Source organism: Sardina pilchardus, chromosome 11 (genome assembly GCF_963854185.1).
Source record: "Sardina pilchardus chromosome 11, fSarPil1.1, whole genome shotgun sequence".
NCBI classification, from domain to species: Eukaryota; Metazoa; Chordata; class Actinopteri; order Clupeiformes; family Clupeidae; genus Sardina; species Sardina pilchardus.
The window spans coordinates 23,696,819-23,718,477 of NC_085004.1; the positions used below are offsets into that span (position 1 = coordinate 23,696,819).

Here is a 21,659-nt window from a genome sequence, read left to right on the forward strand (position 1 = left end):
TGTGCATGTGTGCGCGCAAGAGCGTGTGTGTGCGTGTGTGCGCGCAAGAGCGTGTGTGTGTTTGCGTGCGTGTGTGTGTGAGAGAGGGCGTGTGTAAATTGTGTTCTTGAGTGTTTCTATTCAGTAGACTGTAGATATGATTTTTTTCTCTTTTTTTTTCACTTTTTTTGGATTTCAATATTGAGAAAGCACACAAATTCATGAGGCTATGCAAAATGAAAATCTGCAACTTGATTTTGGTGATATCCAGCATCAGGTAAAAAAAAATGGAACAGTAAATTATGTTTTTCCTCTGCATTTAACCGGTTGTATGTAAACCATTACATACAGCAGTTGAGGATCATGATGCCACTCTTGAGTTATTTAATTTAATCTATCAAACATACTGTAGGAAAGCCTTAACTTGTGTTTGAAGTACAGATTACTGATTTGGGTGTAAACCTTTGGGATTAATTTAGGACTGGGTTTGATCTGTTGAGGCAGGATGTCACTGGGGCTGGTTCCAAGGGCCCTTACTGGTAAACCCTCAATGTCTAAGACAAGACCAGTCCTCACAGTAACTCCTTTTCTATAAGAAACCAAAGACCGAACATGTTCCCATTTTACATGCTGGTAACAACAGACTTTAGAACTCTATTTTTGATACTTTAAAGTGGATGTCATTCCTAAAGGTTGGTGATATATAAATATATATGCATATATATTATATATCTATATATAAAATGTTTTGTAAATTAAAAGGGAAATACAGGTTAGCAAATGTTTACGGAGCCTTGTATTGTCATTTCATGTACATTTTGTATTTTAACATTTTGTAATTTTTAAGACTGCAGTGCTTTTTGAAATTATTCAAAGGGAATACCTTGCATTGTAGGCTCTTCTATGGTAATGTATCAATAAAAAGGAAAATCCCCAGTTATTCCTGTTTGTCGTCTTTTGTCAGATCAATTGTCACATTTGCAAACTATTGAGTTACACATGATACTTCCCCACTGGTCTCCTAAGGGTTTGGGGTTTTTATGTTTCAAGGTAACAATTTTCATCATAATGCCCATTTACTGGTTTCTAATTCTAAAGATGCATAATTATTTTCTACATTGTTACACAGTTGTAAACATTGTAAACAGTCAGTTTCAATATTCTTTTGCATAGGCCTCATGCTTGTAATGATCTAAAGCCATAGGTCACATTGTAGGCCACAGCACCATCTTGAGGATTTCAGAGGAACTGCACACTGGAAATGTCATGTCCTCTATTATATTGTGCATACACTATATTGGCAAAAGTATTGGGTCACCTGCCTTGACTCGCATATGAATTTAAGTGACATCCCATTCTTAATCCACAGGGTTTCATGTGACGTTGATACACCCTTTGCAGCTATTACAGCTTCAACTCTTATGGGAAGACTTTCCACAAGGTTTCGGAGTGTGTTTTTTGACCATTCTTCCAGAAATACATTTGTCAGGTCACGCAGTGACGTTGGATGAGGAGACTGGCTCTCAAAACCGCTCTAATTCATCCCAAAGGTGTTCTATTGGGTTGAGGTCAGGACTTTGTAGACCAGTCAAGTTCATCCATACCAAACTCTGCCATCCGTGTCTTTGTGGATTATGCACTGGTGCAGTCATGTCGGAACAGGAAATGGCCAACTCCAAACTGTTTCCACAAAGCTGGGAGCATGGAATTGTCCAAAATCTCTTGGTTAATGCTGAAGCATTCAGAGTTCCTTTTACTGGAATCCCCAGTTTGGGGATGGCCCCTTCCTGTTCCAACATGACTGCACCAGTGCACAAAGCAAGGTCCATAAAGACATGGATGGCAGAGTTTGGTGTGGATGAACTTGACTGGCCTACACAGAGCTTTGACCTCAACCCAATAGAACACCTTTGGGATGAATTAGAGCGGAGTGTGTGTGACCTGAGGTGGTGAGGTGTGTGACCTGACAAATGTGCTTCTGAAAGAATGGTTAAAAATTCCCATAAACACACTCCTAAACCTTGTGGAAAGCTGTTATACTGTAGCTGCAAAGAGTGGACCGACATCATATTAAACCCTATGGATTAAGAATGGGATGTCACTCAGTTCATAAGTTCATATGCGAGTCAAGGCAGGTGACCCAATACTTTTGGCAATATGGCATTTCATTATATTGTAATTTTTTATTATAAAAATACAAGTATTGGAAATATGTCTATAGCATCTCCACTAATTAATAAGACCTCCATAAAGGGATGCACCGTGCACCAAGGAAATATGTACTGGAAGAGTAAGAAATAACAGGGTCAGGGTCAAGGAGCATTTTTGATTTATTGTCAGCATACAGGAGTCACAAAAGAGAGCATTTCTAAACTCAAAACAAGTTTCAAACTTGTTTACAGGGGATGGGGAAAAAAACAAACATGCACTGCTATTGCAGGCCCACTCAACCCTTGTCCAGCTAACACTGCCCCCTGAATGATGCTGGCATGGCAAAATCAAGAAAGAGAAACACTCCCAGTGGCCTTGTCACAGTCATGAAGGAACAGGACGTAGCATGGACCAAGTTGCTGGTTTAAAAAAAAAAAAAAAAAAAAAAAAAAACCTAAGGAAAGGGAGAGGGTTGGGGAGGGCACTTTAAGTGTTTTACAAATGACATCCTCTAAGAATCAACGCAACAAAAGAAAAGCCTCTTTGATAATCTAATGATGACAATGAAAAGCATGCAAACCAGACAAAAAATATTCAGCTCCGGCTTCAATAAAATAACATATTTTATCTTTTTTTAAGGGGATTGGGTGGATTAAACTATTAAATCACATTTACGAGACATGCAAGTCTAAAGAGTACACAGTTAGAGGCACATTTGGTCTATACTTGATTATAGCATCTGATACAAAGTATAAAAAGCTTCTCGAGTTCTACAGTGCTTTGACACTTTCTATAGAATAACATAACTTTTTTTTTTCTTCTTACTGCAACAAAAAAGCACAGACACATTTGGCTTTGATTTTTTTCTTTTTTTTTTTCGCCTCTGCACACAGTGGCTTGGACTAGAATGACCATCCAGTCAAGACAGTCATCAGTAGTGCTTTGGCTTTCCCTTTGCCATCCAGTGTGCACTGCAAGGCTAAGTGATTAACAGCATATGGCTTTAATATTATATTGCAACAGCCTTGGCATGTCAGTTTTACAGTTAGGGGGGAAAATCAAACATCATCCAAGGGGCAAGCAAAGACACGAGTTTTAAATAGGAAGAGCTTTCCTTGTCGTAATGCAGCACTTTGTTCGGCAAAATAAACATCCCGTCAAACTTTTGAGGGACTCCAATGCCTTTATGAATATTTTTTTTTTCTTTTTATCGTCTCCACCACTAGAGAATGGTGTTTGTACAGTGTGGAGCCATAAGAATCCATGCTCACAAGTCCATACATGCACTCTCTCATGCACACACTGACGCACACAGCACAGGCACTTTGAGCAAGACTTCTAGAGACACGTTTGTATATATAAATACAATATGTACATAAGAGTTTATACATGTAGCATGTTGGTGGTCCTCCAGTGGGAGAATAACAGAAGAGGAGAGGAGAGAAGGAGGGTAAGGCAGGCAGGGAGAGAGAGAATGGAGGTGCTGGTCTGGTTCTCACAGAAAAACAAAGCAGTCGGCATGGGGAGTGAAGTGGTGAAGTGCAGTCCTCTCTTTTGTAATTTTTTTTTTGTCGTTTCCTTTTTTTCCCCCCTCCCTCTCTCAGTCCTTCCATCCTGGTCACTTGCAGCAGAGCAGGCGCACGGAGTGACCGTAGAGGTTCTGGTTGGAGCGCTCGGCCACGGCCTGCCTGGCCGCCTCCTCGCTGGGAAAGGTCACCAAGGCCTCGCCACTGCGCTGGCCAGTCAGGTTGTACAGCACCAGGATGGCATCGGCACTCAGCTGTAGCAGGAACCGATCGGAGACACACCCACACACACACACACACACACACACACACACACATAGAAACAGAAACAGAAAATCAGACATGAGAACATTTGGATATTCTTACGCAGCTAAAACTGATCCCTTCTCAAATCCAAGCCACCGTGCAGGAACTTCAGGGAAACCATTATACAAAAACGAAGACAGACATAACATGCCAAGATTGAGTCCGCAATTTCAATGACACCCCAATACAAACATCTTATTACACCCATCTGGCACAGATGATTAAGGTAAATGGGCATTAGAAGAACAGAGAACAGTTAGATGCCTTACTAAGAGCCCAAGTAATAAATCATGAATGCAGTTTACTATACAGCTGACACCTATGCCTCCAAACACAAACACCCAGGCAATGCTGCTTTTTTTTTTTTTTTTTAAGGAATCCCACAAGAAAGTTCTCTCTAGAAAGAGTTCCATATTAAACAAAACAACAGAGAACCAAGTAGCAGAAAAACTACTAAAGAACAAAATCATTTCACCACCCAAGAGAGATGGAGATGGAGAGGGAGATGAAAGAAAGAAAGAGAGAAAGAAAGAGAAAGACAGGGACAGAGACGGACAAACAGAGAGACAGAGACGGGCAGAGACAGACAGAGAGACGGACAGAGAGACGGACAGAGAGACGGACAGAGAGACGGACAGACAGACAGAGAGACAGACAGAGAGACAGACAGAGAGACAGACAGAGAGACAGACAGAGACTGACAGAGACTGACAGAGACTGACAGAGAGACAGACAGAGAGACGGACAGAGAGACGGACAGAGAGACGGACAGAGAGACGGACAGAGAGACAGACAGAGAGACAGACAGAGAGACAGACAGAGAGACAGACAGAGAGATGTTAGGGGAGCGTTAGCGAGACAGGTGAAGAGAGGGCCGTCGGAGCACGTTTCTGATTAGGGGTTAGGAGCTGGCGACCAAAGGTCTAAGGTGGTTGTTAGCAGCCATGCCGGGTCCTTACCTTGTGGGTCTCCCTTACAGGCAGAGCCACTCTTTTGGCTGGATCAGACTCCGCGCCTGATCGCTCATCTGAACCACGCTGCTGTACTCATCGGGAGCGTACTACAGTCACAAGTGGGTTTACAGTCAGCACTAGGGCCTTAGGATTCATTCATTCATTCATTCATTCATTAATTCATACATTCATTCATTCATACATACATACATACATACATACTGCACATTCATTCGCTCATACTATGCATTGTCTTGTTCATACAGTCATACACCATATTCACCACAAACCTCTAATGGCATCTACAGTAGAACACTCAATTCACACAAATGCCTACAACTACAAGACCCATGAGACCCTAATTGTGAAACACAGACCAAACACACAAAACCTGGTGACAAAATAATAATAAAAACAACATGATCCACACACAAGACACACGTCCACCCCCTACAAAGAAACACCTGAAAACAGCATATAGAATCCAAGAGGACGGAATCCACTAGCAAGACCTAAAGCAGTATAGGTGTACCTAGAGTAGCTCAGCCAACAGTCAAACTTAGATTTCACAGTCTCATTCAAATACACATTCACTCTCTCATGTTGCTCTGCAACAAAAGGAGTAAGGCTGTTGAGTTGTCAACAGCACAACCCACCTTTCCCTCAGGACAGACACACACACACACACACACACACACACACACTTTAAATGACTTTTGGCCATTCTGAATGAGAGTGAGGACAAACAAAGGACCCAGGCCCAGTTCAACACAATAGAATGCACAGCACCCATCCCCCCTTTCTGAAAACCCCTCAGCACTGCTTGTTAGAGCTCATACCGTCCTCCGAAGACTCCGCCTACTCAGGTGTCAGCCCACAAGGGAGAAAAAGGTGGAGGTGGAGGAGGAGGGGAGGGGAGGGGAGGGGGGAGAAAAAAAATGCACAAGGGAGGTTCAACAACGTGCAGGCAGGCTTAACCCTGTTGCTTTGGTAACATGGGAAGAGAACTTGGGCTACCACATAAGCGGTGCGGGGTGGAATTTCTGTCAAGACACAATCAGCTCTGAAAACTGAAGCGGCTGTACTTATGGTAGCGTGCCAGATTCTTTACATTCAGCAAGGAGCTAAAGTTAACAAAAAACATCTTCACAAAGGAAACAGCAGATACACTGTATCTATATACGCATATACAGTACATTCTAAAGTACTCTGGGGAAAAAAGGCTCCTTCAGTGTGAGACATGGTCAGACATGTGTGTCAGTGCCGGCCGTAAGTGGAGAGGGGAATTACGTGCCTGTGAATGGTCTTTAATGTGGCCACTGTGGTGTCTGCTTTTCAACCAGACGACAGCGGGAACAATACCGAATGCTCATGTTGCTACTCCCTAGCCCAGGCTGCTGTCCGTCTCCTTCACTGGAGGGAATGAGGGGTGTACACATGAGTATGGAGGCAAAAGGAAGGGAAGGGAAGGGAAATGAAAGTGAGGCGGCCTTGAGTCACCCTGACTGACACACAGCTACTGTGTACTATAATGAGTCAGTGCCATGTCTGCTTTGACACCAGTCACTTAGGAAAAGCAGGGTGGACCAAATCCTATTCACAACAACAGCTGGATAACAGCACTGGGGGGAATGCAGGTTAAAAAAAAAAGGTGATCTATTTCAAGGACTGGTCACCTGGAAGTCATGCCAAACAAGGCTAAAGCTGAACGCAGACCCAAACAAGAGATCCTCACGATTCATTTAATAAACCACAATCGAGACATCAAAAAGCTCACCTGGTAGCCCTGGAAGAAGCTGAGGATGTCCTTGACGCCGGCGTTGTAGGGCAGGCCCTGCATGCGCACCAGTGCGCCGTGTTGCGCCCCGTGCTGGAGCATGGCAGGGGCGGGCTGGGCAGCGACGGCCGCCGCCATGGAGCCCGGGGGGGCCGCGAAGTAGCTCACCGTGGAGGGGGACACGGGAGGACTGAGGGGCCAGGGGGGAGGACACACACACCAAAAGATTAGTGTGAAACTGAGGAAATGGTGGGCAGCGGATCATCACGTCGATACTAGATTCCTTCATCGATGTAAAACTAAGGGACTCTGTTCTTTTGCTCCCTGGAACTAGCTAATGGCTATAAAAGTTTATGTTAAAAAAAAAAATGGACATATTACTGCTATAGTTTTGCTCACTCATCTCATAGGTCCAAAGCATAACTTAAAAATACACTTCTTCATCTGGGATAATAAACAATAGACTTTGCTGGCTGAACTGACCTTTAAATGATCTCCTATGAATAAATGACTACTGGCATTTGAAAGCCTCCAGTTTGACTTCATTCGCAGTGAATAAGACAGAACAAGACCTTGATGGCACTACACCAGCCACACACACACACACACCAAATGTGGATAGCTACCTGGGGTAGTAGGCTGTGTAGTTCATGTTCATATTCATGTAGAGCTGGGCGTGTGGCTGAGGGGGGTAGTAGGCCAGGGCTGGGGCGGCCGTGTGCGTGGCCGGCTGGGGAGTTCTCGGCGTGGCCAGCAGGGGGGGTTGGTAGAGGGCCTCAGTAGGGAGGAGGGCTGCGGGGCTGGTGAAGGCGGCGTACGTCGGGGGAGAGAGACCTGTGCACAGGAGGTGGAGACGTCAACACTAACGCACAGTTATTCAGTCACAAAGCAAGGCTCAACTGTAGGCTTGGGTGTAGAGAACAGACAGCCTACATGAGGTGAGTAGTCAGTGCCTTTGCTTAGTCATTAAGAAATGGCCAGGTAATGTACACATCAGACAACATAATGTGCAGGAGAGGAGTGGGCAAAGCACTCATGTTCTGGTGACAAGGACACAGGGAGGGAGAGAGACTAAACGTCCTTGGGAGATTTGGGTAAAGTGCAAACACACTCACACCCACCCACACACACACACACACACACACCCACAGAGAGGGAGGGAGAGAGAAAGCAAGGCAGAGAGAGAGAGCAAGAAAATACGAGAGAGAGAGAGAGAGAGGTAGAACAAATCACACTTCCCCAGATGTTTACACACAAACAGGCTGAGCAGGGCTATGCGGGAGCCTATGCATTCTCCCTCATCAACACTCTGGCTGGAAAGACAAAAGGACTCTCCTCCCCTCACCCATTGACCCTGCATACGACTGACCCCAGACTCATTGCCCCCAACAAAGCCCACTGTAGACGCAGTGCCTCCTGCTAATCATTACACACCAATGATTAAAGCAAGGTCACTAAAAGCCTAAAAGGAGATCTCTCTGGTCAGGACACGGTGTGGCCCCACCGTTGCTGGCACGGGACGTGTGACATTGTGTGGTTTCATAAAGGGTGACTGCAGTGGCACCAGGCAGGGCCATTTCTTCCTTGAAGATAAATTGGAATCTTATCTCCAAACGGCTACACTGATATGAATGGCAAATACGCCGGCAGGGAGCTGGGCACAACCCTGCTCCACTCAGTCAGCACTCTGCTACTGTCCTAGATACTCTGTACCATCACACCCTGGGTGCCACAGCACATGGTTATAGTCTATAGGTTATATATGGTTCAGTTGGGGGGAACTAGGTGAGGGTAAGCGATAATTAGCATTCAAAGGCATTAGCATTTTAGTGAAAAATGACGTATATGAATTGACTGAGAATAGAAGCCAGGTCAAGCTTCTGCAGTAATTTCCCGTGTATTAGCCGCAGGGCAGTGTTTTATGCAAGTTAAAAGAAACTAAACCACATTAATACCATATTAACTGCTCCCATGTATTAACCTCATAGCTGAAGAAATTTTGCAAAATCAATGTATGAGCCACGGCTAATAGTCGGAGGAAATTACAGGTAAGCGGTAACGCTAACCATTACACCACGTCTACCGAACAGGAGGACTTACAGGGCAGTTTGCAGGGTGGTGGGGAGAGGCCACTGCGGTTGAGGGTGCCCCCCATCAGCACGTAGCTCATCTCCTCGGTGGAGCACTGGAACACCTCCACGTAGCGGTCCTTCATCATCTTCTTGTGGCACTTCTGCGCCACCATGAAGGCCCGGTCAGCAGACTTCATCTGAATGAAGGCATCGCCAGATGGGCGCCCCTGTTGGGTGGCAAGATGGATAGAGAAGAGTTTTTACTTGGACTGCCCACCTGGAAAATCTCATCAGTAAAAAAAAAAAAAAGCCTGGCAAGTGTTTTGAACATTCGGGCACAGCATGATGATGCGTCTAGTCTACGCAGAAATAATGGACTTAGTCTGCAGTTGGCTTACAGTCTGGAAAAAGTCTGCAGAAAAACCACACTGCTGTTGCACACTGCGATTGTGCTGCAGAATCTTACACTTAAAGTCAGGCAAAGATGAAGTGTACTAAAAAGGAAAGTTTTGTCAAGTTTATGTGGAATAATTTGTCTCCTCGAAGATCTTAAGTACTTCAAGCTTGTACAAACCATTCATGCCAATAGTTGAAAAATGTCATGCATTCCATGTGTTAATAAGTATTAGATTGATTTTATTGTTGTAAAGAACCTTGTGAAATGTGCGTGCTTGCACAACAGGATGATTGCTGAGTCACAGCATATCTATTTCTTCTGAAGAAGCTTAATAAGAAGTGGAACAAGCTGGTACAAGACAAAGTCACTTCAATCCAGATGAGCGAGCAGAGCAGAGTCAGTCACCTGCTGGTTGAGCACCATGTGAACCCCGTGGGGCTTGATGTCGATGGTGTGCTCTCCCATGAACTCCAGGATGTCTTCGATGGCGGCGGTGTAAGGCAAGCCCCGGAGCCTGACGCAATCCCGCGTGGTGCCCGTGGCCAGGAAGGGCGGGGTCGCCAGCACAGGAACCGGCACCATGGGTGGAGGCGGCAGGGTGGAGATCAGAGGAGTGGACATGTAGCGGTTCAGCACCTGGGAATACAGAGAAGTGACAGTGCCAATGTTTAACAAGGAAATTATTAGCTGATTAAAAACAACGCAGCGTGAACGTTGTGCTTCTCAGAGTGCTGCGTTTTTTTACATGCTGTAGCTAGCTGCGTGTGAATGCTCTTCAGTCAAATTTAGAATACAGTGTAAAGTGACAGTAGAGCTATAGAACATCCTTAAAAGCTGGTTTTGTCTACTACAATTTGTACTACACCAGCATAAACAGATAACAGAAAAGTTGTTCTAGTATAGTAGAAATTGGCCCCATGAAAGTTGGAATTCTTTAGCAGTGTTCCGTTTTTGCGGATCAACATACCTGCTGCACCTCGGCGGCCGTGCTGCGGAACAGCTCGATGTATCTCTTGCCGAGGATCTGCTTGTGTTTCTTCAGGGCGCTCTGGGCGTACTCCTCGCAGGCGAACAGCACGAAGGCGTCGCCCGTCGGCCGCCCGTCTGGGTACTTGACAAACAGGAGCCCCTCGGTGCCGTCCGTCACCAGGCTCTCGGGGCCCAGGAAGCCCAGCACGTCCTGGGGGGTGGCGGTGAAGGGCAGCCCCCGCATCCGGATGATCACCTGGTTCTCTTTGGACAGGAACTGAGCCACCTCGTTGGACGTGCCTACGGTAAGCAATTTGGAGAGGTGAACGTCAATATCCCATAGGACACACAGAACTGGCAAGCGTCAGACATTTGTACATCAACTTAAGACATTTCTGGCCAAAATTCCTGAATATGAAAATGTATGATGTGAGCGCGATCAAAGTTTGATTGTGTAGACTCGGTTTGCAGTGAAGTTCCAAATAAAATGCACTGCAGGCATCTTGTGATGGTCACATGTATTAGGGTTTGGTTTTCTGATGGGGGAAAGCTGTGGCTTCACAATAACGGTGGGAAACACTAGTCAAACATTATTGATCTGTTGGCGTCTGAGCAAAGTCCTGCAGTGTATGTGTACGTTTATCAGGGTTTATCTGCCGAGTGAATCTGCCTCCGCGCCTTACCCCCCCCCCCCCCCCCCCAAACACACTAATATCGGCCCGCCCTTTGTGTCTTTACACCCCCTTTGTGTGGTGTCAGAGCCGGGCTTTTCACCGGCCGCCTGCCCCCCTCTCTCCCCTGGGTATCGGCGCTCTCTGCGCGGCCCTGGCAGGGGGCTGCTGCACACAGGTGAGCCGCTGTTGGACCGGAGTAGAGTTTCCAGCAGCTGGCCACGGCCAGGCAGGTCCAGGAGCGTGCTCACAAAGGCCCTTTCATTCCCACAGGATAAGCCTCTGAGAATGAGCCCCGGGGAAGAGCGTGTGCGTGTGTGTGTGCGTGTGTAGTGTATATGTGTGTAGTGTATATGTGTGATGTGTAGTGCATATGTGTGTGTGTGTGTGTGTGTGTGTGATGCATATGTGTGTGTGTGTGGTGCGTGGTGCATGTGTGTGGTGCGTGGTGTGTGTGTGTGTGTGTGTAGAGGGCTGGTGTCACAGGACGAGCCTGGCTGCACAAGCTCTCACTATAGAGTAGCCTCTCTGCGGATGCGTGGCATTAAGGTCCTGCACGCATGCAGCAGGTAGGGGGGGGGAAGAAAGGAAATCTGGGCAGATTGAATTTAAGGTGAGCTGGCACACAAAGTCTCACCTCCAGCAATCTTCAGGAACTCCTCACCGGTTGCTTTGTACACCTGCAATGATAAAAGACAGACTGGATCAACAAAGGAACAGCAACAACCAACCAGACAGATCCTCAAAATGTCCACTACTCACAAATAGCCCATCAAAAAAGGATGCATGTGTACATGAAGGACAGGTGTGTGTAAAAGGACAGGTGTGTGTATACAGGACAGGTGTGTAGTGTGAGTCTCACCTCTATGTAGCGGCTGCCCATGTGGTGCTTGTGTCGCTCCAGAGCCATGTCTCGGTGCTCAGAGTTGATGAAACGCACCAGGGCCTCGCCGTTCCTCCTTCCCTGAGCATTCAGACACAGAGCAACACCACCCCTGCCACACACACACACACACGTTCAGCTATCGTTTTTCATACACCAAAAAAATGAATGGTCAATATGACATAAAAGCTGTGGCATGACTTACTTTGCAATGTTGAGGCCCTTGAAAAAGCGTGCAATGTCCTGGTCGGATGACTGCCATGGCAACCCCCGGGCCCGGATGACCGTCTCGCTGTCCACTGCTTCAGTTTTGCTGCTGTGCCACAAGCACACAGTCATTTACAACACACATGCTATTTGGATTGGTCTAAACACATAATTCCACATATACGCACACACACACATACACACACACACACACACACACACGTGAACACAGGTCCATATTCAGGTACTGAATTTACTACTGTAATATAACAAGCCGTGAAATGCAAGCTGGAAAATCCGATTTTGCACTTACCATGCTCCTGATTCAAACTTGTACTTGACAGCTTCAAAGCCTGTGAACTTGTGACCTACAAATGGTATGACAATTTGGGGGTTATTTGTGAAGCAAAGACTCCCTGATGAGATCATAACTGACAAAATGTCTCCATTTCTAAACTTCTAAGCCAGCTTTCTGATTGTTCTTTTTTTTTTAACAGCCAAAATGCTTCTGCTTTTAACAAAAAAGGGCAGGGAGACCCCATTGTCAGCAGCTGAATTCTTGACTTTTGCCAGTGCGTTCAAACATGAATCATCCGCATGTTTCGGACAAGTAACAATTTGAACCCAGTCACTCGGGCTGCACTTGGTACAGGTCCACACAGGCTGGCAAACTGCCTCATCTCATCCAAGCATTCCAAGCCACAATTAATACGCATGGAGACTGGTGGTCTGAGTGGGTGGGTGGGTGGGTGGCTTTAGGAGTGTGGTTTACTCACTGTAAGGCTCAGCCAGGATGTGTAGCGTGATCAGGACCATGTTGTTCACCTCCGTCGCCCCCGCCATTTGATCCGTAACAGGAGGTATACATACATCTGCATTCATACAGTTAAAGGAAACTCGGACAAAGTCTAGAACAACATCAAACAGTTAAATTTAAGAGCCAAATTAATACGTTCTGCAGCACAAAGTCAAATAGTCGAGAGGAGTTAGCACTCCTATCACGGGTGATGAAAGGATACAGTCCAGCATGGATGGCACGGTGAGGTCTTTGACGGGGCCTGCATTGGGGCAGCATTTGTAAAACTCTTTCCTCAAGTCCACGAAGGAGTAAAAACACTCAGGCAAGACCAAATTCTGGAAAACAGCCAACAGTCAACGGTCACCTCAACACAGCACAACATGAGTAGATCCTCTTTACTTTGAACACAACAACGCTATGGGAACTTGAAAATGGTATCGAATACAAAGATTGAGGACGAGTCACAATAGGTCAGACAGCGGCAGGACTGACTAATAAAACACGAGTGGGACGATTATGAAATGTAAGCATTAAACAAAATGACTAAATACGGCAAAGATTCCTCCAAAGAATTGCCACATAACAGGTGGCACGTGATTACAACATATTGCACCAGCACATGCTAGTGAGGAGACCAATAAAGACATTGGGGTTGCAACATATCCGCTGACAAATGTCTGTAGAACCTCATTTCCATTATCAGTTTTACATTTAAATTCACAGGATGCAAACTACACATTCTGCGGTGTGCAGCGCATTCAAATCCATCAGGGGACTACGTCAGTGGTTTACATGCTGGTGTGTGCAGTGCTGGCGGGTTGCGGAGCTAGTACCGGCTTTACCTTTTTGGAAGCTTCTGGGTGGAGAACCTGTCGAATTATCAAAGGGCCATCAACACACAGAGTGTAAGAATTTCTGCCAAGGGCTTTCACTTCTGCAGACACTGACTGCTGGAACTAGAGAGTGGGGAGTGTGGAAAGGAAGGGGGGGGGGGGGACAAGAAAAGAGGTTACTTGGAGAGAATATGACTGACACATAGGACTTTTAGCCTAAGCTATGTGCACACTTGCTTAGGTTTCCATGACAAAATGATTCCTCAACATAGAAGCATTGTTTTAACACCACAAGAGGAACAAATTGTCACAGAATGGATGTTTGTTAAGCATTTAAAAAGCACATTGGAGCTTTTGTTGTAGTTTTCAGCCAACAAAAACAGTGTTTATATTGGAGTTTGACTGATTTCTCAAGTCATTAAATCTGCTGTAAAGACAATCTTAGGCAATACATTGTGTACAGGCTGTTCTCTGCTTGGTAGGTGTGGGCTTCACTGTGCAGGTGTGGGCTGGTTGGACAGGTTTCACATTTGGCACACAGAGGTTGCCATCACTAGAAGATCAAGGATTTCACTGAACAAGTGAAACGATAACTTGGGCTCCTCAGAAACAACAGCCAGCACGGTTCTTGCCATTATACACACAAATCCCTTTGTTTAGTCACAAACACCACCTTTATTTGAGTCAAATGCACTTGTTTTGTAAACTTCTTCCTGATTGCTGTACTAGGTCACCAACAACCCCCGTCACCCAGTTGAAAACAAAACAAAAGGGAAAGCCATCCAACTCTGATCCAAAACAAACATTTTTCTTAAGTGCATAAAAATGATGGCTGGGCAGGTATAAATACAGGCAGCTTGCATAATTAATATTTAAGTCGTCAAAGACATACCAGCAAGATACCTAGACAGTGTTTCCCATACATTGACTTATTTGTGGCGGCCCACCACAATATCAACACTGACCACCACACAATGATTTTATGTTGTACTACTTAAACTAGATGAACTCCTTTCATTGTAGAGCTATGCATATCTTTGTGCAGCCTCTCTGTCCCTCAACAAACATGCATGCATGTTTAAAGAATACATAAAAAAAATCCAGCAAGGATTGTTGTCGTTGACTGTTGTTGACGACTGGCTAAATCGCAATTAAATGCAGCTAGCATCATAAGTACGGTGGGCAAATTTGTTTAAAATTTGCGCACAAACACACTACCACCACAAATAGAATAAAATTCTGTGGGAAACACTGCTAGAGTAAAAAAAACTTTAAAAAAACAAATTGAAAATAAACAAATTAATCTATTAAATTCAATTCATTCATGAGCAGAATTCTTGCCCTTTTGGTGTAGTCAGTGCCAACATGCACTTAATCACCCCATCCAAGTGAAAACAAAACAAAGCACCTTATAGGCGCGTCAAAATTTGACCCAGAAAACAATCATTTGCCTCATAGGGACTGATGTGGTACCGCCCCACTCTGCCTCTCTTTCAAGCTAACATTAAGAGCAGCCAATCACGTTTAGCCTGCTCTTTGGACACAGCCTTTGGCTATTAACGACAGGTCTCAGACTGAGTGATCTGAAGCACTGTAATCGTGCCACAGCATGCTGCTCTATGAGGGTGCAAGTGAGGGAGAGAGAGAGCAAGCGGGAGAGAGAGAGCAAGCAAGAGAGAGGATAAGTCTGGCAGTTAGCTGCTGTCATTCAGTTACAGAAACTGCTGCTTCTGAACAGAGGTCATCAACCTGGCTTACCATATTCTCTTTGAGAATATATACTGTGCTTCACCGAATGTAGTAGATCTGACCTAGCAGAGCCATGTGCGTTTCTGTGAGTGTGAGTATTAGCAACATCATTCACTTAATGTCCCCTTTGTTTCCAGCCAAAGTCCAACAGCGGCTGACAATTTAGACAAAGTGAAAGAATGGTTGTGACCCTTCCCTACGCGACACGTACTATGACGTTGTATAATGGCACTTGGGAGAAGGTTATAGCATTCTGGCTGCCAACGAGGGTCAGATCACAGGTTACCGATTGATGAACCATCCCAGCATGCACTGAGGAAGACAGCCACTCCTTTTGTGGCCTACTCCACATTTCATAATGGCCAGTGATAACATCTGGCTCAGGCCTGATACACCAGCCACACAACCAGTGACCTCAGATACCAGAAGACAGCTAGGAAATATCAACCCCAGTAGCGACCATAAAAAAGGCATCCAAATATCAATTCTCACCCACATTCAAGTTGTATCAGGCACTACTAGACCAGCCTGTCAAGAGGGTCCATCAAAGCTACATAAAGCAATTAAGTAATTAAGTCTAGTAAACGCAGATTAAGCATGTAGTTAGAGCTTCTAACAACAGACAGACAGAGGCATGGTTAGAGAGGGTGGGGTAAGTGAAGGTTCAGACTGTCAGGGCGCAATAATCTCATTCAGTCACATTCTTTACCCATCAAGGCTCTTCTGTAGACACGCCAACGCTGTTCTATCTAGTCAAACAGGACTAAAAGACCAATCTCACCAACACCGATGCCAAGGCTGATTACTGCAGCGCAGCACAAAATGTCAGCCATGTCTGGAGACCAACCCATGTATCAACACAATAAGTAAATACCAGCGCCGTAATCCTGGCCTGCGTCCTGTTCCGTAATGCAGGGACATAAGGGGACGGCACAATAACACCTCCGCATGACACCCAGTCACACTGTTTACTCACGGCTGTTTTCACAGCTATGCGGTCCCCACCTTGCGCAAATCAGCCCTGGGGATTAGCGAGTGCAACACAAATGGTTTAAGGTATAATTGACACACCTAAGGCCTCACCCTTTCTGCCATTAGAGCTAAGACTCAAATGAGGGCAGAGACGGGTGCAGGCAAACGTGTTTTAGGTGCTCTTCTTTCTCCCTGGAGGCAAACAACAGCCTACATAGGTCATGAGTGTGTGTGTGTGGGGGGGGGGGACGACACAAAAACATCTTCCTGCTGTAATGGCCGCAGCAAAGAAAATGACACAACAGCCAACTATAAAAGATGGGATTGAATTCAAACGGATCAGGCACCAGTTTCATTTTCTCATTTGAAATATTGGCTGGACATTGTGGAAATGCAGTCAGTGAGAGTGAGGCAGTTGATCTTTAGCACCCATGCTATCGATCAGCTCTTCTCGGACGGGGAATGTTTGCTCTGTGGCAAAGCTGACGTGTTTGTACACTGTGGCCCAGGCCAACACACAGAAACACAGGGGGGGGGGGGGGGTTGCAAGATAAGGCACCAGGAAGTGCCAGGACAGCTGGGGCATTAAAGGCACAGTAACCTGGAGACTTCACACACTAGACCGACAAAATCTGAACTCCCATTCACTCCCATGGAGTCGAATCTGACATTTACCATAAAACAACATACGACAATAAGATATTGTGATGCTACACACACTTTGCCCATATCTGAGCACTTAACACGATTTATCCACACAAATCTTTCAACAACAGGTAACGTACGGCACAAGAAAGACACACTTATGTCAGTGCATGAACTCCTTAATGAAATCCATGACCTTGATGCTACTAGCACCTGGCTCTACCAGTTCAGCCACATGAACACAACACGGATGGATTTGCATTTTAGATTTGCTGTCCATCCCTGCCAGGCTGAAAGCCTGGGTGCCTCAGGCTTCCTGTGGTAAGGCCAGGCGAGGCGAGGAAAGGCGAGGCACGTCTCACAGGCTCTGGCTTGCTCCCTGCCCGGCTCTTGCTCGGGCGTGCCGGATCAGCTCTGGCTAATTCGCACAGGTGAAGCAACGTCACTCCTTTCCCACAGATAGTGTGCTTCAGCAGGTGCAGAGAGCAAGATACGCGAGATAAGGTGCCAGGGGCCGTAAAACTACCTCTAGCTCCATCCCCCTCTCCAAATGAGTGTCTTACCCCTCACTCACATACTCTACTTAATCTTTCAAGTGCTGGTGAAAAGTAGCCTGACAAGCCAAACTAAACATATTTTTTTGCCGCAAGGGTGTGCGTCTAGATTTCTAGGCTATAAGTGAAAAGGCCACAACTTAAGTGAAGCAAGTCATGGCTTGAGATCACACAACGTGTGATATGTGTGGACCTGTGACAAAAATGGCCCAATACAAAAAAATTAAACAAAAACAAAAAAAAAAGGATAGATTATGTAGCTCAATAGCCAAGCAAAAGTGGAGGGGTTAGAATTACATCTGTGCTTCAAAGCAGTCATTAAGAATACTAAAATAATCCTTCTCTTTATTCACTTTTCCTTCAGACTTGCCACAATGCCCTAGTGAGAAAAGATACAGTCCCCCCCTGGGCAGTTGAACTGTTCAAATCAATATGGCAACATAAAATAATCTTGATTACTTGACACAGGACACATTTCACAAGTAGTGAATGAGTGTAATTGATTTTACCGGTTAATATTTACTAGAAAACTGCACTGCAGCTACATTTGCAAAAAAGGGAGAGTGAGAGACTCATCTTATATAAAAACATAAACTTCATACAGGGAGCTCTACCAACGATTTCTGGGAAGCAACACAAACTAATCTCTAACCGTATAGAGACCGTAACCTTTTGAAGGGAGCACAAAACAATTAGGGGTTAGCAGCACATTTGAAATAATGGAGGGCAGGGATGGGTTTTCAAACTGCAAACACATTCTCTCAGCACAGAGGTGGAGAAACACGTTTGGCAACATGCGCTTTTGACAAAACATACCGGCACAGGTTATGAGGAACCTGAAACTCATTCACATCCTGGTCATGAAAGACCCACCTGAGTCTTAACAGGGCCAAAAGAAAACACCTCATCCACACCGTCAGTGGACCAACAGGTTGTGTTGGTTTCTACCCTCACTCTCTATACCCCCCACTCTCTCTCCTAAAACAAATCACCCTGATTTTTCATTCCCACCCTCGGCCAGCTTCTCATGCCTCCGTCTCGTTCCTACCTGTGAGAGGACTGACATTTACAGGAGGGTGGTGCACTCACAGGTAAACATTCCGCCTTCCAGATGTCTGTGGAGTGCCTCAGCCTTAAAACAAGACCGGACCTGCTGCTCTCTCCCCCTTCCAAGCCTCTGGCACTGCCCTGCCCATCTTCCCACAGCTTCTACTTCTACTACACCTACCAGCAGTTGAGATATGACTCTAAAGTTTACTACTTTGATTTGGTACTCAAAGATACCTTCAGACACAAGCAAAATGGTATTATGCTTGGACCTGCTTATATTCGCTATGAAATGTGAGTGATAACATATTCTTAATTTAAAAAAAAAAAGAAAATTGAACCACAAAGCACTATAAGAAAGCGCCACACCACCTGAGGCCTATTTTCACATCGAGCACAGCAGGTCATCAGTTGAAATTTAGCTCACCTGTTGAAGAACGCTGTCCAGTGGTTCGGCCTTCAAAAGTTCGTCCACGGTCAGGCCGGTATCCTCTTTACATTGTTCTGTTAAATCCAACGAGTCCGGCTTTACTAGACGTCTCTGAAGTTTCCCCACCTGTTAATGAGACCCAGGAGTTCACAGCATGTTGCATTTTTGCAACAGTCAGGTTCATACACCACGCACCGAAGGCCTACCACAGAAATACTAGTTAATATGCCTGAACAAAGCTTACGCTTTCCCTCTCAAACACACCAAGAGAAGCCATGTGCAAAACACATAACCGCAAGATATTTATTTTTAATAACAACATAGTGGCAAAGCAGTAAGCACTAATTCGTCGCCGGTAGCCTATACGCTAATAATAGGCTATGGCTCTGACATATTCTTAAAAAGGTACGTTTCGCTCACCCTTGTTTTCATTTTGGGTAAACTAAGTGTTAGATTTCTATGAAACGTATGCAAGCCAATTTACCCCACATCCAAGGCCGAAACAAAGGTTGTGGTGAAACTTTGTGATGGTCGCCCGTTGGTTTGTCAAACAATTCTAATCCCGATTTACTTAACTTCTATAAACGTACCTCGTTAACAAATATGTCAGCTGTCAAGGTAGTATTTTAATTATGAGCTACTTGTATGGCATTAAATAGTGAGCCACGTTTAGAAACCTTTCAACGGGTCAGAAGGTCCGTACCTTTTTCTCATGTAGATCCACAATTTGCCACACCAAGAGAATTAATTCCCTCTCATCCGAACCCAGTTTACCCCCATTTGCACCAGCTGTTGCCCCAAAGAACACCACCAGAGTATCACTGTGCGAAGCCATCAGGGACCACAAGGGTAAAAACTACAATTAAAAGCAAAGACCAAAAAAAATAACACGAGGGTTCACCTTTCTCCAAGTGATAAGAGAAGCAAACAAAAGAGCTGGAAATTCAATTGCAGTAAACGAAGAGGAAAAGGAGATTATTTTCGAAGAGAGGACGAAAGAGTTTGCGACCACAGACTCTACCTGATCCGGTACTTGTGTGCTCTATCCAGAGTTACTGGTTTAACTGGTAAAGAAGGTTGGAAAAAAATCTTGGTTTCTTTCACTCTAACCCCATAACAAGCCCTAAGGGTTTTTTTCTCCTCCTCGCTATTTTTTTCTTAGTTACCTGCGCTTGGTTCTGCCTCTCTTCTTGTAGTCAATCTCCCAAGGGAGTTGGTCTATTGGCTGTTTCCAAAAGGTGAGGGAGGGACGCGATAGCACCAATACTATGTAACCCAACCTGATTGGTCTATTATGTTGAAAGGAAGTTACCACATTCGAGAATCCATTTTTCCCTTCGCGCTCACCTTTGCCATTATAGGTGCGCCTCTGTCTCGGTGACATTGTGCGCCACCTATATGAAGCCCTATTAGCCACACGCTAAAATGTTCTTTCCGACCATTTCTGCTTTCTATACTATATTTTATGTATTATGGTTGTCATACTTAACCATGTTTATCTATAGATATACAAACGCAAGGTACATAGCCTAGGTTGTTTCACCTATAGGCTATAGTCCTAAAACATAACTTTAGAAAGTTAGGACATAGCCTACCGTTGTTCAGTGTATGTATTGGCTGTGTTGATATGCAGGCAATATGTTTTGCTAAATTAATGGTCATGTTTAATAAAGACAGAGTGACAGTTTCTCTCACATTTCCCAACGTCCTGCTTGATTAAGCACTTTGCTTCACTGACAAACCAGTAACCAAAATGCCCCTGCCCATGCCTGCAGTGAAACCAAAACCTGGGTGTCATCAAATCAAAAAGGTCAGTAGTGATCCATGACATTAATTTCTAGATTGAGGTCGTAATGTGCTCATCAACCATACATTCAAGCCACCCCTTCTATCTAAACAAAATCATGAGTCAGTATTTGGCAATGTCACATAGCTTATATTTCATGTGTTGCCTTTGTCTTTCTCAACATGATATTTTGGATTTGCAAATAATTTTGAATGAATTCAAATTAAAGAGCAAGATATAGCTTTAACTGAGAAATAAAAAATATTGTTCTTCGTGGTGGCAGTAAGTGTAAATCAAATATCAACTGCAAGAGACCATTTTGCATAAACTAGTATGCATATATACTGTATATCTTGAAATTGAGTGCAACATGAACAGCCAGGCAGGGCACTCTATCTCTCTAGGTCTCTCTCTCTTCCTGTCTCTCTTTCACTGCCCCCCCCCCCTCTCTCTCTCTCTCTCTCTCTCTCTCTCTCTATGTATTGTAGCTGTCACGTCTCTCTCTTTAAGTGAAACTAACACAGGTGGGGCTTCTGTATAACTAGAATGGCCAGGTGGGGCACTCTTGAGCCTCATTAGGTTTCTCTCTCTCTGTCTCATTTCTGTCTGTATTCCCATTCTGTATCATACTCTCTCTCTCTCTCTCTCTCTCTCTCTCTCTCTCTCTTCAATTGATCAACTGAAACCTAGCTGGAGCAGATTGATAGCAATTAGTGTGGTCAGACAGGGCACTCTCAAATCTCTTTGAAATGTATGTGTGTGTGTTGACAGGCTACACAGCACATTTCACAGACAGGGTTTGTGGCTACTTGATATATAATGTGCAACACAAATTTGCTATATGCTAAATATATATTAACATTTGTATAATATTCAGTCTATTTAAACTTGCAAATATACATTCAATGAAAATGAGAAACACGTTGTAGGAAAACGATATTTAATGCATTTGT

At 44.9% G+C, this 21,659-nt stretch overlaps 2 protein-coding genes across 9 annotated transcripts in view; one reads left to right on the forward strand and one right to left on the reverse strand.

Annotated features, from left to right (window-relative positions):
* nfatc3a (nuclear factor of activated T cells 3a) overlaps window positions 1–915 on the forward strand; it is a 64,789-nt gene extending 63,874 nt beyond the window's left edge. For both annotated transcript variants that reach the window (XM_062548824.1, XM_062548825.1), the window contains exon 10: window positions 1–915. This exon is cut by the window's left edge and continues 2,855 nt beyond it. The gene's annotated coding sequence lies outside the window, so the exon portion shown is untranslated.
* Window positions 916–2,291: 1,376 nt separating this feature from the next.
* On the reverse strand, window positions 2,292–20,101 carry esrp2 (epithelial splicing regulatory protein 2). Of its 7 annotated transcripts, none has more exons than XM_062548559.1 (16): window positions 19,942–20,101; window positions 19,624–19,776; window positions 18,918–19,046; window positions 13,533–13,646; window positions 12,911–13,025; window positions 12,668–12,763; window positions 12,205–12,259; window positions 11,890–12,000; window positions 11,664–11,796; window positions 11,439–11,481; window positions 10,129–10,430; window positions 9,567–9,797; window positions 8,793–8,991; window positions 7,318–7,526; window positions 6,693–6,890; window positions 2,292–3,910 (listed from the first exon to the last, which is right to left on the reverse strand). In XM_062548559.1, exons 2-16 carry the CDS (start codon window positions 19,753–19,755, stop codon window positions 3,749–3,751), a joined length of 2,229 nt encoding a protein of 742 aa, XP_062404543.1. In that variant the 5' UTR covers window positions 19,756–19,776; window positions 19,942–20,101; the 3' UTR covers window positions 2,292–3,748. The 7 variants fall into 7 exon arrangements, with proteins under 7 accessions (XP_062404543.1, XP_062404544.1, XP_062404545.1 ...); XM_062548563.1 differs by adding an exon at window positions 4,922–5,022 and having other exon boundaries at window positions 3,773–3,910; window positions 6,693–6,882; window positions 7,319–7,526; window positions 19,624–20,101; XM_062548562.1 differs by adding an exon at window positions 4,922–5,022 and having other exon boundaries at window positions 3,773–3,910; window positions 19,624–20,101.
* Window positions 20,102–21,659: the final 1,558 nt, after the last annotated feature.